Genomic DNA, 21,810 nt, shown 5'->3' with positions numbered 1-21,810 from the left:
TCTCAAATCAAATGGGTTGAATTCCTAGAAATAAAAAATACTTTAAAAGGAGAACATTAAGTTAGAGGCCACAATTTTCCGAATAGTCTACAGTCATTCATTCTTCTTTATGCTCCTGAAGTATTAGGAAGACTAGAGGAAGTGACGAAAAACTTAACTTCATAGGCTTGAATTCTGAGTATTCATAATTTTTAATTCTACACAACTTACCATTCCTGAATACATGCATTAAATTGGAATACCTTAAGGCACCTCCTGTAGCTTTTCATGACGATTGGAGAGAAACAGAGCACAGTGGATGGGATGGTCATTTGAAGAAGGCATAAAAGATTAGGAAATGGTAGTTCCTAGAAGGAAAAGCAGCATGCCACAACTCTGCCTCTTACTGTGTTTTGAGCAACTTCTGTAGATTGCCTTGGTCAAGGGAAGTTGGTTTCTTCCATCTCACTACTCAGCGTCTCAGGGCCGCAAGTTGATAACACATGTTGTGCTTGGAAGTGCAGCTGGCCTCTATCTCCAGCTCTCAGGAACACCACAGGCCTTACACAGCATGCTTTATTCACGGGAGAGTCCCTAAGCCAGGGCTTAGGTGAGCTCTGTGTCACTGTTTTCTGTTCCTCAACCTCAGTTCCCCATTCATCAACACAAAGGGCTTTTGCCTTTTTTTTTTGTTTCATTCACACCAACTTGAGGAATTTGTCAGACTGAATGATCCTACATACTTTTGCAGTCCCCCAGGGATATAAATTTCCCTCTCTCCACATAAGCATGTAATACCTCCATCCATTACAGCATGATATCAATACATAATTTTACCCCACAGCAGAAGAGTTTCATAGAAGGAGAAAGAAGTGGATTGAAATGGTTCAGAATCAAAATTCCCAAATGAATAAACCTTGTTTTCACATTTCTTAAACAGAAAAAATATATTTCTGTGAGCTTGGTCAGGAAAGGCAATAATGTATCACTTAGATCCACACAGAGCATCGAAGAATGTTAAATATTTTTAAATAGATTGCTTAGTACAAATACTATTTCGCAGGGGAATTGTTTTCTACTGTTTTATGAGGGTTAACCTTGGCACTGGCAAAAGACAGCAAGTGCTTGTTTGAAGAACACTAAAGGGTAAACAAGGCCATGATCACACTAAATCTGTGCTTCAAATGTGGAGTTATGATTTCATTTCCCATATATTTTAAACTTGTGTAATGTGGTCATATAAATATTAGAAAAATAGAGGGTCATTATAACCATAATAATAAGAGTAAGAATCCAATACATTAGCTCTGAATGGAAATACAAATGCGATTTTTAGAAACCTTATTGAAAAATAGCAACAGAAATTCTGCCGCGTGGGAAAAATAAATTATCCCAACTTAAGCTGCTGTAGAAAAGCAGGAAAAAATAGCTGTATCACGAAAGGTAGAAAAGTTTTTCTATCGCTCTTTTTTTTAACACAGAAAACCGGTGATGAAATTTAAGAAAGGATGTTTTCTGTTCAAAGACAGGAAGAAAAGTGCAGCATATGCTACTACCTGGATGGTATCCTGAGAAAAATTCAGAGCTAGAAAACATAGAAACAAGGGCTTAATTTTTTGTAACACATTTTTCTCCTTATTGCAACTTTGTTGAGTCCTATTACACACCTTAGTTACACTGAACAGATAGGAAAACTTAAGTCCAAAATCCAACAGAACTTTTTTTTTAATTATTTATAATTAAATTAATTATAATCAAGAGGTAAAAATGACAGAGGGCTCAGTAGGAGAGTTAGCCAGGTTTTGCAATAAAATTACGGGGAAAAAGGAAGAATTTTACAAAGACTCAGATGAATATAATCTTTTGAAAATAGGACTTCATGCAATTTCGATGCCTTTATTTATGTTCTGGGGTCTCAAGTGTGAATCCCTGTGGCATTTCCTCTCTGCACTTACCTCTCCCTGATGCATGAAAGGGGAAATGCACTGTAAGTATCCATATCCATCAAACATTATGGAGTACAGAGTCCAGCCAGAAAATCCAGCCTAGTAAGGAGAATAGAAGGAAAAGTAGTGTTAAAGACAGCTCTCAAGAAATGCTGCAAAATCCTTTTGAATCAGAGTGGTTCAGACTCCTAATAAAAATTGAAAATATTCCAGTTTAGGTCTTTTAAATATTTCAATGGAAAGTCTAAAGTTTATATAAAAAGACACATTTTTTTAAAAAAAATTACAAAACATCTAATAATGTTTCAGTAGCTCTACTTATTCTTACTATTCAATAAGCATTCATAAAAATCACATTACATTTTTTTTCATATGTCACAGTGCAAGCCATAAGTGCCAGATGAAGTTAATAGCTCCCAGATTAGGAGTTAACCTATACAGAGACAGAATAAAGCAGAGTCTTTATCTGGTATTTAATCTTCTTTTGAGTTTACTGGGACATGTGCTCACTGGATGGCATCACATGACCCACAGAAAACCCGTGTTCTGTTCCCTTTTAAGCTGCTGAGAGAATTGGAAAAAATTTGGACTCATGTCCTCAGATTAAGTATTTGGCATTTGACTCTTCATCTTTCATGCAGCATTTAATAAAATCACTGGTAGAGATTTCCAGTACTCTCAAAATAATGTATCTGGTTTAATTAACCTGAATATATTTACTCTTTCCTGTGTGACAGCTGGTGCCAAGCCGCACATGATCCTTTCACACTTTTTGAATCTTACGTTTAACATGTCTCACATATATATACTACAGGCTTCTGAAAGTCTTGCCTATCTTTCTACTTTGGAACAATTCTCACTCATTTGCTCACTAGTTTCAACCAAATGCTGTGCAGAATAGCAATGCAGAATACCCACTACAAAATCATCATCCTACTTTTACTTGTCTCAGTTCAATGTAACTACTTTTTCCCCCAGCATCTCCACATCTCACATTTCTCCAAGCCTGATCCCATTCAACCTCCTCCTCAACTCCCACCACTCTGACAAAATTTCAAGTTACATTTCTAGCTTATTTGTGCCTTCTGCATCAGCTCACCTTCTCAGAGGAAGTTTTCTTGCTTTAAGAAATGACTGCTTCAAAATGCATGTTTGTTTTATTAACAGAGAGATTAAAAATTGTTATGCTGTTATGAAATAGCAATTCCAGTTTTGGAAAAATTTATTATGTGGACATTCATGAAGATGTAACTAGTTATTTATTTGCTTTTAGGTGCTTGGATTTTCAAAAATGTTGGCTTAGACAATCATTTTATACAGGATGTTAAGAATTTTCCCATGCAGCACTATTTATTTTCCCTTATCCATATATTTTTGAAGAAAAAGAAGGCAAAAGTCATCTAATGAGTCACAATACTCACTTCAGAAATGCTCCCAAGGAGCCAGTGTTTGGGTGCCTCTTTGGGGAGATGCATTGCTTCAGTAGCTGAGGATGTGACCTATAACACACAAACAAGAGAAAACAAAAACTAAGGCCTTGCTAATACCACTGCTTTTGGACACTGAGGGCTCACAGGTCATTTTCCGCACCCCTCTTCCCCACGTTTTCTGTGGCTGCTGTGTGTGACCTTCCCCCAGGGCCAGCACACACCTCAGGAGGAGAGCCAGCAGCTGCGGCAGGCTATGGGCCTCAGGGCCGCGCACACAGCTCGCTGGAAGGCAGGGAAAGGAAAGGGACCTCCCGAGAGAGGCAGCTTCTGCAGAGACCCCGGAGAAACACCTCACACACCCGCGGGTCAGGCCCCTTAGAGGAGCGGCACCACACCGACAGCTCCTGCCTGCAGGGAGCCAGTAATGCTCGCCTCACCCAGCTTATGAGGTGGAGCGCGGCGGTGACGTCACACCCCTCAGCCAATGGCGCTCTCTGTTTAGGGGGACTCGTTGCATATTCATGAGGAAGGCCCCGCGCCCGGCCGTTGCCGCAGCGGCTCGAGCGGGAGGCGGAGCGAGGCCGCCCCACCCCCCGCCGCAGGAAGCCGCGCGGCCGCGGTGCAGTATTTATGCTGAGCCCTGCCAGGAGCGCCCGGCACCCCTCCGTCCCGCCCGGGCGCAGGCGGCGAGGATGAGCCAGAGAGACACCCTGGTGCATCTCTTTGCCGGCGGGTAGGTGCAGCCGCCACCCGGTGGGGGCGCGGGCACGGTACGGGCTCTGGTCCCGGCCCCGGCCCCGGTCCCGGCCCCGTCGTGCCGGGCTGTCAGGCAGGGCCGCCCGCTCACTCTTCTTCCTTCCCCGGTAGCGCGGGACGCGCGGTGGGTGCCGCCCTGCAGCGCTCTCCCGCCCTTGTGGCTGTAACCCTGGAAATGGCTTCTGTGGCGTTCTCCCGTCGCCCCTTTCTGAGGCTCCGGGGATCCTGCCCCGCTGCTGAGCCCGCCCGCCGCGGCCCGGCCTAGGAGGACTCGGCCCGGGGACTCGGCCGCGGCCTGCAGCGGCCGCCCAGTGGCGTCGCGGGGGCCCCGTTGGGGCGGGAGGGCCGCACGGAAGTCCCCGGAGCGCTGCGAGGGGCTGCCGCCCCTCCTCTGTGCCCGAGGGAGGAGAGAGGGGGTTCCCGCGGGGGGCCACTGAGGCGGGGAGGGGGCGGCAGGCCGCGCTGAGGCGCTCCCGGCGCGTCGCTTCCCGCCCGGTGCCCTGAGGCCCTTCCGGGCCTGCCGCGGGCCGCTTGCCCAGGCCGCTTTGGGCCCAGGCCTGCGGGGAGCCCTGGCTGTCCGGGCCGGTGCCCCGGGGCCTCGCTGGGAGCCTGGGCGCGCCGCGTGCGGTGCCTGCCAGGCCCGGCCCCGGGCGTTGCCTTTTGCCACGGGCCGTACGTGGGCCCTTGGGGGAAGCGGGGTGAAGGTTTAACTCAAAAATAGCTGGTTCCCTCTGATCGCCCTTCCAGGAGTTTGTCCCTCGTCTGGTGTTTCCGTGGAGAAACACGCTGAGCCCTCTGTGCATGGGTTCCCCTACCGCATCGCAGAGGCTGCTCAAACGTGCCTGGCTGCTCAGCATCTACAGATGGCTAGGGGGTAACGGTAGCGTTGAAGGGCTGCTGTGTTACTTGAATGTATTTCAACACTGGTGTGTGTACTACTTTCAGGTGTGGGGCTTGACACGGTTGTGCAGCTTTCTCCCATGAAGACAGAAGAAATTGGAGGGAAGAATATAGCTAGAAGTAAAGATGTGGGCCTTGTAGCCTTGGTTAGGTTTGAGGTAACTCTTGTATCTTCACAGATATTAGTCTGTCTTCATCTTTCCAAACTTAGTAATGCTTGGGATGTCTGTGGTTACACAGCCTGCTGTCCCTCTGTGAATGAAGTGGGAAAAGCACCTAGCTTTAAAGAGAAAGCTGAAGATCCTGTTTGGCGTAATGATAAAAGTGTATTTGGGTAGTGAGCATGGCTGTGTGGAAGTGGGAGAAGCATACTTTGCATCCCAAGAGAGATGTTGAAGCTTTGGATTTCCATTTGTACTCATTGACTCTGGACTGGGGTGTTTGAGGCGGAAGAAGAGTGTAGGTCTGGGTGAGTTAGATACGTATGAGCGCATTCTCTGCTCCTGACACAATTTGCAGATTTTCACTGTTACCTGATGTAGTGCTTATGTGGGTGCTTTTTAACCCCCCCTGATTTCTGACACTCTGTTTAAGAGGAGAGCGGTTATGCAGCAGAGGCCCAAGGTGTTGTAGTGTGTACTGTCTTCTTCAGAATTTGCATCCTTGTAAACATTCAGAAAAGCAGTAGGAGTGCTGCCTTATTGTAGCATTTTAACTTGATAGCCCTGCACAGAGGACGTTACTAGGCAGAATTGTGCATAATGCTGGAGATGTATTTATGAACCTGGAACTTAAGACAGGATGAAGATTGCTCAGCTCAACTCATTCATTCCTATTTTTTGCAAAGAGTCTGGTCTATGGTTAGCTGCTGGCTGGGTCAAGGGTTATACTGTGAGGAGGGCTGAATGCCGTTCCCTCATGTGCCAGCCACACACTTCCTGTAACACTGTTCAGCAAAGCTGACGGTGTATATTTGGTCACATTTAGAAGTAGAAAAGTTATTCAGGGTCATCTCATGACTTCTTCGTGAGCATGGTGGACTACAGATCACCTGACTGATCTTTAGTTGAGTGAAACTTTGTTTTCCTTTAGGTTTCACTGGAAACTGTATGGAAACAACATGATTATTTCAATGTGCTGGCTTTTTTTTTGTAATATCAAAGTTCAGTCTTCAATTCTGGCTTTCTATGATGACACTGTAATTGATGATATTGCTGCTTTAGTAATGTAGGTGGGGCTATCCTGGGATTTTTTCTGTAGCTGCCTAGCTTGTTTCGTGACCAATTCAACAACAATTGTCAAACTGCAGTTCTTCTGGACCGTTACAAGCTTATGTTGGGAGCTAGTTTCATATTTCTAGTAATTTTTTTCCCTCGTTCCTTTTTTCCTATCTCTGCATCCTTATCCCTTTCCAACAGGTTTGTTTAGACTCTTTTAGCAGTGCTAGCCACTTGAGCAGTGATGGTGAGGGAATTACTCAGCAATTACTACTTGCTTTGTTTTTCTAAAGTAATTTTTACTCAGGTAGTTTAATTTTTAAGAATCCTATCTCTGTTTCATAACTGCATGTTAATTGTAAATACAACCAATATCTTGTGATAGAAATACTAATTCTAAGTCTAAAAAGAAACAGTTTAGTGCCACTGTGCACTCTATACTGAAGAATAATTGCAGGGAGCATACCTGAATGGATTGATAGTATGCCTGGAGTTCAGTTTCGTGGTGTGACATGTTTGAAATCACTTAGCTCCTATTTTGTCATGATGCCCCTATTTACCAAGATCTGTTTCTGCAAACCATATAGTTACTGCAGCTCCATTTGCTAATAGTATCTTGTCCTTGCGGGAGCAGGAACTAGCTGGGTGCCTGTAGTGTTGGATCACAATAGAAAATTGTGTGTCAGGTGAAACTTTACTGTTTTTTGAGGGGGCTGAGTGGGGGGAGAGGGGTTGTTGAGGGTTTTTTCCCCTTTTGAGCTACTTGGTTGCATTGCTCTGAACTCCCCTGTTTCAGGAAACAAACTGTAGATATTTTTTTTGCATATCTTCTGTTTTTCCATCTCCTGGTCAAATAGCAACTGTTGTCAAGGTAGACAGCATGTTAGCAGTATAAACTCAGGTGCTTTTATTCCAAACCAAGAAGAATCATCTGAACACTCTGCATCTTTAAATTGCAAAGTCTTGTGATTGAAATGTGGCTTTAGATGAACATTATAGTTCAAGTATGTAAGTTACACAGTTACATGCTTTTCTAGTTATTAGACTACTTAACAAAAAGGTAGTAGAAAGACCTTAATGTTTGCTTTATGGGGAGATTAATATGCTCTGGAAATACCTGCTTGCAATCATAATTGGTACATCAAATGAAAATTCAGATGTTGGCTACAAATATAATTTCCAGATTTTCATGGTTTATTCTTCATTTCTAGAAAGCTTATGATAATAATTCTGTCATACAAACTTCCATCAGGGTGTGGGATCCTGCCTGGGCTTTGTTTCCTCAGCAAAAGGAAGAACTGTTGTTCTGAGTTAGGAGGTGGACAGCTGCTTTTCTGAGTTCAGGGTTAGACAGTCTCAGGTTTACTTCTTAATTCTTTATTTACTCTTGGTATTTCGTGCAGAAATTATTATGTGATGGAGTATTGGAAGGAGTCTCTTTAGTTGTTGTGATCATAGATCTGTCTCAAAGTGATCTATAATTTAAATCACTCTGACAGATGTTCTTGGCAAATCCCTGCAGTGGCTGAAATAGTTAACACTCTGAAAATATATTTAAGATAAATGTTTGAATTGTTCAGAAAGATCATACGCTCTTAAAATGCATGAAGTAAAGGTGAAAGACCCTTGGTGGTTTTTAAAGATATTAGTTAATAAGGTAGCAGGTAGTGTGGTGATAGGGGTTTTTATACTCCCTTTCAGAAAATAGCCACTTGAGCCATAACCGAGTTGCCTAACACTTGGACTTCCCTCCACCCTAAAATACATTCCTGGCATAACCCTGGATGTCTTTAAGAATGAGTTCTTCCTCTTGTAAAGCATAGGAGAAGTTTTAGTACCTTCCTGTCCAAACTTGAGGTTATTTTTGTGTTCAGATACTCTTCTGTGGGGAATAAGGCAGTGTTTAAAGCACTGAGTAGCTTGGGTTTTGCTCTGAGGTTACCAAGCTGCATGAATAATTGCTGTCAATACTTGAGAAACTGAAGCTGGTGTGTTTCTCATATTTCCTTCTAGATGACAAATGTTTTCAGCTGGTTTTACTTAATACAAATGTTGTTGTAAATATTTATTTACCCTGGTTCTTAATAGAAGCTACACTGTACTGTTGATGTTTGTTTTGGATAATGGAACCCAGTGATGCTTGTTCCCCTTGTGGTGTTTTTCCTGTTTTTCACTTGTAGGTTTCTATATGTCAGCACATCAGGGGAATTTTATTTTTAAGCTCTTAATTAGAAATAGCAAGTTTGATTAGTATTTTTAGTTTAAGGATGTTAGAAAGTGTAAGTTAAGCTAAGTTTCAGCAAAGAAACATAATTGATGAATAAGGGGGTTAAGAGTTTCTGGTTACCAGTATTCCTAGTCATCATATTAATCATAAAGGTGTGTAATATACAAGTTTAGCAGTATAATAACAGGAAACCGTGAACATTGAGGATTGAGATATTCATGCTGTTTCTGAAAGTTGTACTTGCTAAAGCCCTTAAATACCCTTGAAAGAAGGATACTGTGAACTTAATATCCAAACCTGCAACTATCTGTTGATGTGAAAGTTACTCATGTGGTGTAAGACAGCTCTATAAAATTGCCAATAGATTAGGGACTTGAACTTGAAGTGGTGAAGAGATTAGAAGGAGTTCTGTTTACAAGTGGCTTGGATTTTGTTTCTTATGACAGTTTTGAGCTCAATTTTCCTGCTGTTTATCTCATCAGCCAGTATTTGCATGGAACTTTCATTTTCATACGGGAAAGAGAAAGACCTGATAAAATACATGAATGAATGTAGACCCAAGATAACAGGGTCAAGGGTTATCTTTGAGTCTTTGAGGCTATGGTTACAAATACTGTGAAAGGTGAATCTGAGACTAGCAGTATGCAGCCTCATCTTTATTTGTGTAAAATACATAATTATCTGAAGGAATTAAATTCTTGCACTGACAGTTTCAATTCTAGGTCAGCTGATACTGGTATTGAGAACATCAATCTGCTTTGGAGCATTTATAGACAGTCCAGTGGCTGCAGTTGAGACCGTCATCCATGCTGGAGCCATCTCTGGTTTTTCTTGCAGGGGTCTAAGGTAGCAGTAGGAGATACTCAACTACTCTGGACAAAGGCAGTGATTCCTTAGTGAATACCCTGAACTTGCAGTAATAAAAGAAGCTTTTCTTGTGCAGCCATCTCTGGAAATAGAACCTGGGATTTGAATGCCAAAGAGGAATAGGTTTTTGAAGCATGTGCATACTTCTTTCCTTGCAGTGTCTCACTCATAATACTGGTTTATTGGGGGAAAATGGTTGTCAATTCTGTATCTGTGTTGAATTGCTAGCAGATTTTAAAGCCCAAACAGTTCCAGGTTTGATTCTGTTAGTCTGGTGGGGTGGTGGACTTCTAAATGCACATCAGGGATCAAATTAAATGTGGGATTTTTTGCATGGATGTTCTCTGGAATAAGCTGCAGTTTAGGAGAGCATTGCCATCTTCCTAGATTCTTCTGTCTGAGGGATGTCAAGTAGACATGACTGTTCTTAGTTTTACTGTTTTGTCACAATCCTGCAAGTTAGATCACTACATGACTCTGTTTCACTGAGTCCAATGTCTTCTGTGCTGCCTTGTACAGTTTAAGCTGCAGATTTAATTCTCTAACTTGACTGTGTTACTAGTGGGATTTTAATCTTCCTCTTTTTTTACATGTGTGTTTATTTTTGTGGATTTACCTACTCATTTTTGTGCTTCCCTTCAAATTATTTGGAACCTACAGGTGGATTCTCATGCCCTTGTATGATCAGGTGTTTCTGATAAGTCACCTTTGCAAGTTTTTCTTACACTTGGCAAAGCTGAAGAAGGCTTGTAGTAAACATTGATTAGAGCCAAATGTCAGATTTGGGATAGGTAACATGAGCAAGTGGTCTTCTGAACAGCATTCACTAGAAACTGCTGTAAACATTCAGACACAGGGTTGTCTCAGGTTTTGCCCTTCTCTTCCGCTTTATGCATTTCTGCTGATGGAGTATTTGCTTACCCACTCAGTCTACCAGGTGAAATCTAATCCTAGAGAAAAAATTACATGCTAGTAAGTGTTCTCCCAAGTCACAGTCATTGGGGCCTAGTATATGACTGGAGATGCTGAAGCCCAGAGTGGTTTTAGGTAGTAGAAATTTCTTAGGTAGTTTACAAAGTCCCACCTGTGTTATTGAGGAGAAGAAATCTAATACTTTCTAACTCTTAAAAAACATTTTTTAAAACTGCTACTTCCTAACTTGTTTTAAGCCACAAACTAAAAACCCCTCTTAATTTGAGCCAGTGAGGAGGGTAGCAGGAACGGTGGCAGCTGTTCTATAAACTGCCAGCAGACACTTTTGGGAAGCTGGAGCTTGTGGCTCGCTGTTACTGGCCTGCCAGGACTTGGAGCACAAAGAAGTAGCTGTCTCTTTCACAGTATTTCTAGTAGTGTGTTAAATAAGCAAGGCTGGAAATATATTTCTAAGTAAAATACACTGTCACTGATGCTGGTGACAGAACAGCTTGCATGCTTCTTTATAGTTGCTTATTTGTACAGGGTGCATAGTCATTGAAGTGTCTGTCTTGTTTGTTTATCGACAAGTTATGTTTATTGACAGTTTCTCTTAAACAGTTTTGTCAAGCCTTGCAGTGTTTATCTTAAAGTTCAAGTGAACTAGATAAATCAGTGTAGTTCCTGAGTTATGCTTTCATTTAGTGATTGAGCTGAAACTCAGTGGATCTTGTGACTACTGAGCAAGGTCTGGTTCCTCAGCATCTGGGGACTTTTTCTTTCACTCCTTCAATTCCAGATGCTTTCTCTATTACATGGGGCTTTTTGAGGGCTGGGAGAGTGAGGTATGACATTGTTACAGAAGTAGGAATTGGGGATTTTGCAAAAACTTGTTTGAGCAATACAGAACCACATAATGCTATAAAACTTCTCTGCTTTCTTCATTTGTAAGTAGCAATTCGAGATCTTGAAGATAAGGGACAGAGGAAAATCCAAGCTATCAATAGTGGAAAACATTCAAAGTATTCTCAGGTTCAGTCGAGACATCTTAAACTGTTTAAAGGAAAAAAAAAGGGGGGGGCAAAAAAACCACAGACAAACCACCCAACAACACAACAGTAAGAAACTGCCAAGAGTGCTGATAGTTTGAAGATAGTTGAATGGCAGAATGTGCAGGTAAAGGGTGCCCAGTTCTTAAAGGGAGGCAGTTGGTTTGCTTCCTTATGATGTGTGTAAAAATAGCACTGGCTGCTGTTACATCAGCTGGTTATCACTGAACACTGCTTGCTCTAGGCCAACTTAAAAAGAACAAGCATTGAGTAGCTGTATGTCTGCCCTCTTCCCTAGTAATCTAGTAATCCATTGCTGAATGAAGAATTTCTAACCCATCCACAGCAAATGTCTGACAGAAGTGCTGTTGCAGTCAGGCATCCCTTGTGGTGATTTGGCTGTGGTGCAGGGGACCGTGCAGGGGACGTGCTCCAGCTTGGTGTTAATCTTCAACTTTGGAAAGTTTTTCCAGTGTGAGGTAGCTGTGGAGCCAGTAGTGTTAAAGCTCCAAATTCCAAGCCATGTTGAAGAATGCAAGCCAAGTTTTTTTCCTCCTCCTTTCTTCCCCCTACCATAATATTTATTTCATTAATATAAACCATAGCATGTGCTTTCTCTTGCTATTACTGTTGCTTGAAAACAAGTCCTTGTGTAACCTGTCCAAATTAATGCAGAAAGATCTTAAAGGGAGTAGGCTTGAGGAACCAGAAACAGAGGGGTTACAAGAAAGGAAATAAACTCTAAAGCCAGCTTCCTACATTACTGTACAGCAGTGTCTGCTGTTGCACTGCAGGAAACACAGTAACTTGCTGTCTGTCTTGAAGATGCTCAAGCTCTAAAGTGCCATGTCAAGTTGTTTTCATGTCTGGCCTTCCTGTGATTCTCATGTGGTATTCATGTCATGAACCATAACAAGTTACAGGCTCCTCCTGCTTCTAACACTAGCTGAAATAAATATTAGCACATCTAGTCTGTCTCTTTGTGCAACTCTTACTTTGAAAAGTCTGTAGCTTACCATCAGAAGAGCAAGCAAATTGCTCATTCAGAAATGTTTTAAACATGCTACTCTAAAAGCTGTATCAGTCTGTAGGTGCATGTGTACAGCTCGCACTGGAAAACTGTCTTCCATCTTCCTGTAAGAACACTTTTTCCCCAGACAGACAAAGAAACTCGATTTCTTTGCTCAATTAAAGCTTATAAGAGTAGACTTCAGTCTTGTGTTGGAGTTGGGGGTGGGACAAGATGCCTTTAGGTTTAGTAATAGGATACCTCTAGGTCACTAGGTTTAAATGGAGCATTAAGTGAATATCATCAAACATTATCCTACTCTGCAGCTGTTTGATATTGTCAGTTCAATTCATACAAACAGATTAGTTTTTTAGGATGCAGTGCTGTGCTGACAACTACCATTATTTTTGGTATTCTCTGCAGTGGGAGAGAGTCAACAGACTAAAAGCTACTTTACTGTGAAAGTGGAGGGTGTTTTGTTGTGGTTTTCTGGTGGGTTTTTTACTGGATTTTTGTGGTTATGTTTGTGTGCTTTTTAAAAGGTACATACAGTATCCTGGTCATAGTTTTAAGAAGGGTATTTGGCAAAGTTAAGAATACTGAACTTGGAAAAAGTTCAAGGGAAGCACTTTTTTGTAATGGTAGTGGCAAGGAATTTGGGCTTGTCTTTGGAATCAGAATGTGTGGATTTGGTATTTCTTCCCTTGGAGGCTGTATGTGATCATAGTTAAACAGATAGGAGTGTAGATATTAATAAACCAGTTACGAACAAGCACCAGAAGAATCCTCTGAGCAGAGCTGCTAAAAGGCAGTATATTCTCGACTGTGTTCTGCTCTAGCAGAATGGGAGTAACTCCGCTGTCAGTACAAGTCACGCATGGCTTGCCTTAGCTTGTTCACAGAAGTGAGTGGCAGACTGAACCAAAATCTGCAAGTCTTCGCCTAGTTAGCCGCTTAAAGCTCTTTTGTCTTCCCAGGTTCTACTCTACAGTATTCTGTACTCAGAATTTAGTCTGTCTTGCTGCAATGGGCAGAACTCAGGAAACACTCAGAATCATTGCTTTCATGGTACAATGGCTGAAATACAAATGGAGTTTTGAAGATGTCTTCATAAGTATTTTAATTTTATTAAATTGCCACACCACGGTTCGTACATGTAGACCTGTGCGCGTAGTGCAGAAATCTTTTCTACCCTTAAGGATTTTTGGCACCTTGTTTGTGGTCAGGAGTGCACTAAACATTCAAAAAAAAAGTTAAAATTTACCATAAGTTAAACATTTCAGATACTGACCTCCTTTCCAGAACTGATTTGAACAGCATGTACTGAAGACTGTACACCTTCACTACTTTGGGAAACTTTATATTTGTCTGTTTAAATTTTCACTCGATGTTGTGGGGTTAAACTGACTTAACAGTTTGCTTGCCTTCAAGGGCAAATAACTGCAGCATTGTCACACGTGTTCCTGTTGTTTCTTCACCTTTTGCAATTTGAGTGGGAGTACAATGTTAACTATATGTGAATGTATCCTTCAGTTTCTTTGCAGTTAATGTCATGATCCTATTTCTTCTTGCAGATGTGGAGGCACTGTTGGTGCAATTCTGACATGTCCACTGGAAGTTGTGAAAACACGATTGCAGTCCTCCTCTGTGACTCTTTACATCTCTGAAGTCCATCTCAACACTGTGAATGGTGCTAGTGTCAATCGAGTAACTAGAGTTTCTCCTGGACCTCTCCATTGTTTGAAGTGAGTGTACATGTTACTAGGCTTTTGGCTCATTTTGAGGAGGGAGGAGGAGAGGGGTGTTGGACAAACCATATGGAAGATTTACACTTATGTCTGTCATGATGCTACCATGAGATGGCTTTCCATTTTTTGCCTTATAACTGTAAGTTTCACATTCCACTGTTCTGAAAGTCCTTTGTGCTTGAGTTTGTACCTTGAATTAGCCAGTGCTTGTATACCCTGTACAATTCACAGCTCCAAATGTCCCCAGAACTCACTGGGAGTATTGTAATGCTTAAGTGCCAGACTCTGTTTTCATCCTAAAAAAAAGTGTTAGTATAAGGCTTTTTAAACTTTTGTGTCCAAATCATAGATGTTGCTGAATATGGAGGTAAGATGACCTACAAAAATTAACTCAGCTTCTCAGTCTATCTCAATTTTCCCCATCCCATCCCCCATTCCTTGCCTTTTGGTATATATTGGTGGATATGTGACTAGTCAAGAGATAGGTGAGGCCAGATTTTGCAAAGGTTTGGGATTGTTTGCATAGCACCTCACTGAACAAGGACTGACTTTCCTCTCCTTGCCACCAGTGACGCTTGCCTTGTTGGCTTTTATTGATGGAAGTCAAGCCCTTCAGCTTCTTCCCTGAATGTTTGGTTATGAATTTACATTTCTAAACAGAAGATAATTGAATAGCAGGATGAACAGATGTTTGTTTCATATGCCCCTCTACTAGAAGCCTGCTATGCTTTAAACCCATCCCTAAAACCTAAAATAGCTTGGTCTTCCTAGGAAGCAAATTCTGATTGAGGTAGAGGTAGTCTGTGATGAACTTCATTGGTAGTTCTTGGTGTTTTTTTTAAATCTGTTTCTTAGACATGTTTGTTTATCTGTGATAAAAGAATGTGTATCTTCTGCTGCTTTTGTTCTTTGCTTAGCTGCGTTTTCTTCTGTGTAAGTATCAAACAACTGACATGCCAAGTAACTTTTGTGGGTTTCAAGTTCTTTAAATACAATAAATATAAAAAGAAGTCCTAAATGACCTGGCAATGGACTGTGACAAAAATATGTAGGTGCAGGAGACAATTATTCTGCGTGTCTGGTCAAGGGACTGGGGCTGTTTAGTGGGGAAATCAAACTGGATCCTTCTGTTATTCTTGTACCTTTCCTGTCACTTGCTGTTTTCTGACTTGTAGCTGTCAGTGTTTGGTTGTCTTTTCTCATACCAAATTCAGTGCAGTGCTCCAAGGCTCACAATGCTCGGTCTAAAAGCAGGGTGAATCAGGCAAATGTCAGAGTTTCAGTTGACTGCTGCGGAATCACTTCTGCATTTTAAGTGTCAGCAGAGGTGACTTCAAAGGCATCTGTCAGGGAATAAACCTAGAAAACTGGTACAGGTGACTGCATTCTCTGGCAACAAAAGCAAATTCCCTTATTCTTAAATATATCTGTGGTGTATATCGTATTGTGGATGCCTCTCATAACTAACCTTGCTGAGTTTAAACCTGAGGTCTTGATAATGGAAATCTGACCTGCCTCCCAGTGCGGACTTCCCCATGTGACATAAGCAGGTCAGCTGAGGCCATACAGAGCACTTGTGCTGCTCTTCCAACCGTGGATTTGCCATTTACTGCTTTCAATAAATGGTGCAGGCTCTGGGATCTGTTCTTTAATGCAAAAAGTTTGTGTCTTACTTTCAGTGTTCTGAAAAGTTTTTTGAGTTCAATACTCCAATTATTGCTGTGGAGCAACTCTACCCACCTAGTGAAATCATACCTAATTGTTATGGACATGAAACTAAGATGTTGCTGGACAGATTATATGCCAGCATTCTTAAATAGCGATGGTAACTGCAGAACCACCATTTTATTTTTGCTTACTGAAAGCAAATGCTAAATCAAACTGAAAGTTTACAGCAGAACTGTGGTGAATCAACTGCTGGAAGTCAGAATAGGTTTGGAATCTCCTTCAGTGCTATAGATGGTCTTCACCTGTTTGTTCTGATAGTAAATTCCAAACAAAATAGCTGTTTATACAAGGGTAGTTTGCTTTGTTGAGTAATTGACTTGCCATTAACCTCCATGTCTCTTTGAAGAAGAAATATGCAGGAGAACTATTTGTTTGTATTGGCCAGTGTTTCTAAATCAATAGGCAAAGTGTTCTGTTTTGCAACATCTAGTGAAGTAGTTAATTCTTAACTTTAAATCTGGTTCTAAAGCAATTGCTAGAACAATTTACAGTGATGGGATGCAGATAGTCCTTGTTTCTCCCCCATGTCCTACCATACTTTTTAACATGTGATATCTGATTAACATCTAGATTGGACAGATAGATTTCACTAAACCTGAATATTAATGGATATTATCTTACTGTGCTTGTGTACCTTGTTGCAGAATAGTTTTCAACTCTTTCTAAAAACCAGAGTTACATGTGATAGGTATTCCAAAAACTTAAGTACTAGTAATGCCTCATTTGAGGTCTCAATTCACTGCTTATATCCTTGTTTTTCTGTAAATACCACAAAGATGGAAGGTGACACATCCTGCCACCCAAGCCCTCTTTCCAGAGCTGTGTTTATAGTGGATGTGCTCCCATGAGATGTTATGGCTGTACTGTGGCTGTCCCTCTTTGCATGGGTTACACTCCTTTTTAACTTGAGTTGCATGAGGAGGTAAGGATTGTCTTTTCTGGAATGAGTTGAAAAGGAAAAACCGCTGGCTCCACAGCCCAGCAGCAGTGCTTGGGTAGGAGCGCACAGGCAGTGGTTTGGAACTGATAGAAGGGAACGCCTGCTAGCCTCAAGGAAGGGTCACTTCTCACATCGGAGGTTTCCATTGCCTTTTCTTGTAGACAACAATCACAGTATCTTACAGAAAGAATAAAGCTAAGAATGGGTTCCTAGTGTAATGCTTAGTGGATTTAAATCATTTATGGGGATGAGGAAAGCAGGACTCTGAGAGGCTGCCTTACTCTGACGTGTAACTTTGTGTATCGCTAGGAGTCTTGTAGAACCAAACCAGGATAGCATATGCAAAGCCATGTTGAGATGTCTGTCTTTTTGAGAAGAGTAGATAATAGATTTCAGAAAATGTGCATGGCTGAGCATGATAAAGCAGTAGAGCTAATGTCTTCCTGAGCTGCTCTCAGAGGACCTGTGACTTGCTGTGACTGAACCTTCTTAAGTCTCTCTTCTCTCCTTTCACCTCCTGTCTCTCCTACCCAAAATAGCTCCCAAACGTTGGGAGCTACAGGGTGATGAAAGAAATATAGACTAGAATCAAATATTTTTCTCTTGAACAATCTAGAACCTACAGCAGTGTGAACAATTCCATGCTTAGTATTTTCTCCCTGATAAAAGGACACTTTCTTTAACTTCCTAATGATAGGTAGCTCTGTGTATGTGTGTGTTCCTATCTTTGAGGTAAGTCTGTATTGACATAATAAGGCTTTACTTCTGCATTAGTTCCTGGATTTCTACAGCATGTCAAGCAATAATGGAATTTGGTTTTATGCTGATTCTAGTAAATGGCTAATTTTGTGGTCAGCACTGCATTGTGCATTATTGTGAAAGCTTTACATGGAGTAAGCCTAAAATGATGTAGTCATGCTGTCCGTGTATTCCTTAATTTTGATGTGACTGTTACAGTATTGTCACTTTTTTGTTTTCTAGGATGATCTTGCAAAAGGAAGGCCCTCGTTCTCTGTTCAGAGGGCTGGGTCCTAATTTAGTAGGCGTTGCTCCTTCCAGGTAATTACAAATATGTGTAATAAATGAAATAATTTTCTTGAAATTTAGGGTGCTGTACATTAATTAAAGGGATTTAGAGTTTATTTGAAGTTAATTTTGCATATGCAGTTGTAAATACTTAATAGCAAATAACCTGTGGTTCCTGGGGTAACTTTGAGAAGTTGAGCCACTCTTGTACTCCACAGCTCCAGTCCCACATCCCTGCACCAACTGTCTCAGCATATTATCCTATATGCTGTTATAATAGTATGTATTTTTATGGACTATCTCTTATGCAGAATTTTGTCCAGTTAAGAAGAAAAATGTTTAGAGTTGCACATGTAAACAAGAAGTTTGTACTTCCAAAAATACAAAGGTAGATTTAGCTTTCAGTTATTCAGTCATCTTCAGGAAGCAATTGTGTGACTGTAGCCTCAAAACACTGGATCTGTCTTCCTGAATTCTGGTGACACACAGACCGCTGTCCCTCCACAGTAGGAAGCCTGTTCTGAAACTTTAAAAAGGGCAGTGTTGGGTAGGGTGACACACTCAACAGCTGTCCCAGAGAAAGCAGATCCAGCAGCAGGCTGGACTTCAAAAGGGTACTGGGGCAGTGTCAGTGTGCAGTGGACAAGGATGTCAGTCTGATCTAATTGTCAGTGGCATTGCTTCTGTCAGTTGCTCTGTATCAGCACAAATGCTCTAGCTACTTGGCTTGTGCTGGCAGTCAAAGTGAGGTGCAGATTATACATGCAAGTGTTAGCCTAAGTTCATTCCAAAAATAGGAGAATACCTAAGGAAAAGTATGGAAACAAAGCTGTGTAAAACTAATCCAGTACTAATCTTGAATGAGGCTATAGTAGTCTTCTGGCCCATTTATATTCCTTTCCATTCTGTTTAAGAGAAGAGTCTTTATGCAGAGGGAACATATTTCACAAAGGTTTCATTCTTCCCTTGACTTAGTGCTCTGCTTTCATTTATTTTTTTTGGTCTGAAGAGAAGACATTCCTGTCTCCTGCACACCTAGTTGGAGAGTATCTTAACTTTTCTGGTTTAAGGTCTTTGGATGCTTCTTTATTAAACTGGACTTTCTATTCAACATTGATCTGTCTTCTACTTAGATCTGACAGATGAGGTGTTGGTCTCTAGGTCCTCTGCATGATTAAGAGAAAATACATCATTTGGGAGTACTTTTATTTTAGCAGGTTTTTTTAAGGAATTAGGAATACTTGAGGTATTTTCTGATCACTACTTTAGCACTGCTGTTTGGAGAAGCTGAAGTAATTCCATAGCTTTCTTTATTCTTGACACCTGTGGGGTAACAGCACTTCCTAATCTGAAGAGCCTGTACTTTTGATAGTCCAGTCTGGTCTGAATGTTCAACACTGATATTATTTTTTAACAGCAGTTTTTATATAGAAAAGAATTACATTTTATAAGTAACTATCTTCAATTGCAAAAACCCCTCTATTTTCAGTAAATGTTTGGTTAAATCTTCTTCCCTTCTTTCCCCAGGTGAAATACTTAGCTTGTTCCCCCCCACCTCATACTAAAAATGTCAGCTTGGTATAATGTGCGAAGTCTAATAAATAAGCACATCCTCATTCCCCTCCAGCTGACTCAGTCTTCATCCAATACTTCATTTCAATTAAGCATTAGCTAAGTGGATTTAACAGCAGCTCTTTGTTTAAATAAGCTGTAGAGAAGCATGTTTCATAACACATCCAGTATACTTAACTGAGTTCAGATTCCATTTTAGAAATTAAACCTGTGAAGCAAGCACTTTATCTTTTTTATAATAAAGAAAAACATGTTTGCACAGCTAATAAGGTTAATGTAACGTTCATGAAAACTTGGTGTTCATTTTTCCTCCTGTAGAGTGGTGTCTGTAAATCTAAAAAAACCTGAGTTACAACCTTAAATGTGAGTTTTAGGTGTGCTTAAAATAGTTTTTTTACCTTTTAATGAGTGAAAACAAGTATTTTTCATAATATACTGCATTGGCATGCTGCCTTTTAGGTCTAGCTTTGTTCTGATACTGGCTCACAGACTTAAATGTAGTACAAGTTTTTAAAAATTTTTTGTAGTGTATTCAGAGAAAAAAAATCTGTGTCGATTCTAAATACAGAACTAAAGAAATAAAATGTGGATCCCATCCTCACAGCTGTTCTAGCATTTAAAATCTAACTATTTATAACTAAAGTTATAAAGTATAACCACAAGTTATCAATATTTGCATCTTGAATGCTAGAATGGTATTATAAATATTAAGTGTGCTGTTTGGTTTTTAAAAAAGCTACATACTTGCTAGTTCTCTTGAAATTGTAATGCTGTTGAAATGAGTTTATACCCATTAGAACAAGTTTGATCTGTTATTAAAGAAATACAGAATACTGTAATTTCAGTTCTCAGTTCAGCAGTACTTTTCCCTGGGTAAACTTCCTGGTGTCACAAAAATCACTGCCATATTTCTCATTACCTATTGTTCCCCTCACTAACTGTTAATTGGAGCTGTTGTGGAAGAAAAAGTTGTAAATTATGATTATTTTTTTCTTCATTCCTAGAATAGTCCCACTACTTTGCAAGAGTTGTTCCTTGAATAGTTTTTTACTGAGGAAGTAAGACTTGGACCAAGATTGTGTTGAGTTAATGAAGTTAATGGCACTGCTCCTAAGGGTATTGACACATACATGTACATAAATGTAACATAACTTGGATTTTGTTCTAATTTTAGAGCGATATATTTTGCTGCTTACTCAAACTGCAAGGAAAAGTTGAACAATATTTTCAATCCAGATTCTACCCAGGTACACATGATTTCAGCTGGTGTGGCAGGTAAGCATCTGTAACTTTTTAGCTTCATTCTAGAGTCCTGTCTACAAATGAGAGGTGGCAATAAACATGGGAAAAACAAACCAGAAAATGTTCAGTGACTGAATGATCTCTTTTTGTAGTGGTTACTTTCTTTGGCCTCTCATTAAACAAGCTAAACGGAGAATACGTGCATGAAACTTTGCACTTGGTGTTAATGAAGATCTTTAACTGTGTGTGTGTGAATAGTCTTTTCTAGGAAAACTTGCATGCCTGCTTTCTCGGTTGTAAATTTGTGAAATGTAAAATGAAAACTTTAAAAGTAGTAACTTTTCACTCTGCAAGCTATGAACACCATTGTTTGCACTGAACTCTGGCTTAATGCTTTTTAATCTAGTTGTTTACCATCACTTTCTGTTGCAGCTTTGTATATCTGACTTATTTTTGTCTTTCTGAAATATGCCTGCAGGTTGTTGTGTAATGTATGTGTAACATTCCTTCCTCCTTTGTTCAAATACCAGTCTGTGAAGTTTGCTCTAACAATAAAGTGACATGGGGCAGATTTCCATAGTTTTCATATATTTTCATCTCTGGAAATAAATTCCTATTTTCTATCTGCAGTGTAACTTTGGTATATTTTAGCAGCTACCAATATTTGTTGCTTGATGTGTATGTTCTGTGCTTTGGAATCATTAACAAGGGGAGTTAAAGGCAGTTAAGGAGCTGAGTTATGGTCATGGGCTTGTGCTGGGGAAGTCAAAACTTGGTCTGGCAACACTTTGTGTATTGTTGCCAGTGTCTTTTCTACACTAAAACAAATTTTCAAAAGTTGTTTTTCTATATAGGCCATAGACACTTCACAGATGATTTCTTGACAATTTTATGGTACCCTGTTGAAGTTTCTAATTCCTGTCAAATTTTACAACCTGTGTATATAATAGCAGTTCTAGCAATCTGGAGTGGACTGCCAAAGGTGATGTCAGAATAATGAATAGGATTAGTTTTCTATTTAATACTTGCTAATAATCTGATACAAAGAAGTTGTTATATAGCATAGAAAATGTAGGTGACATTAGCTTTATACTCAAATAACCCACTAAGGCTCATCTCTGTCACATGAGAAATGCAACAACAGTTTTTAATCTTCTGACTTACAGATGTCAGGAGAGCCATTTTGTCTTAAACAGGCAAAATGGGGTGCTCAGATGATGCAGTATTTTTTTATCACCTGGAAATGTGTGTTTTGTAGGTGA

At 40.5% G+C, this 21,810-nt stretch overlaps 2 protein-coding genes across 2 annotated transcripts in view; one reads left to right on the top strand and one right to left on the bottom strand.

Moving 5' to 3' along the window:
* Positions 1–3,739, bottom strand: part of PXYLP1 (2-phosphoxylose phosphatase 1) — a 113,603-nt gene extending 109,864 nt beyond the window's left edge. Inside the window, exons 1-3 of the mRNA XM_075760982.1 lie at positions 3,577–3,739; positions 3,347–3,424; positions 1,935–2,024 (exon numbers count right to left, since the gene is read on the bottom strand). The gene's annotated coding sequence lies outside the window, so the exon portion shown is untranslated. The remainder of the gene's footprint in view (positions 1–1,934; positions 2,025–3,346; positions 3,425–3,576) is intronic.
* Positions 3,740–3,912: 173 nt separating this feature from the next.
* SLC25A36 (solute carrier family 25 member 36) overlaps positions 3,913–21,810 on the top strand; it is a 32,090-nt gene continuing 14,192 nt past the window's right edge. Inside the window, exons 1-4 of the mRNA XM_075760967.1 lie at positions 3,913–4,088; positions 13,867–14,037; positions 17,690–17,767; positions 20,481–20,581. Of these exons, the coding sequence (XP_075617082.1) occupies positions 4,048–4,088; positions 13,867–14,037; positions 17,690–17,767; positions 20,481–20,581 (391 nt within the window). The 5' untranslated portion in view covers positions 3,913–4,047. The remainder of the gene's footprint in view (positions 4,089–13,866; positions 14,038–17,689; positions 17,768–20,480; positions 20,582–21,810) is intronic.

The sequence above is a fragment of the Balearica regulorum genome, chromosome 9 (genome assembly GCF_011004875.1).
Source record: "Balearica regulorum gibbericeps isolate bBalReg1 chromosome 9, bBalReg1.pri, whole genome shotgun sequence".
NCBI classification, from domain to species: Eukaryota; Metazoa; Chordata; class Aves; order Gruiformes; family Gruidae; genus Balearica; species Balearica regulorum.
This window is presented reverse-complemented; position numbering and strand designations above follow the sequence as displayed.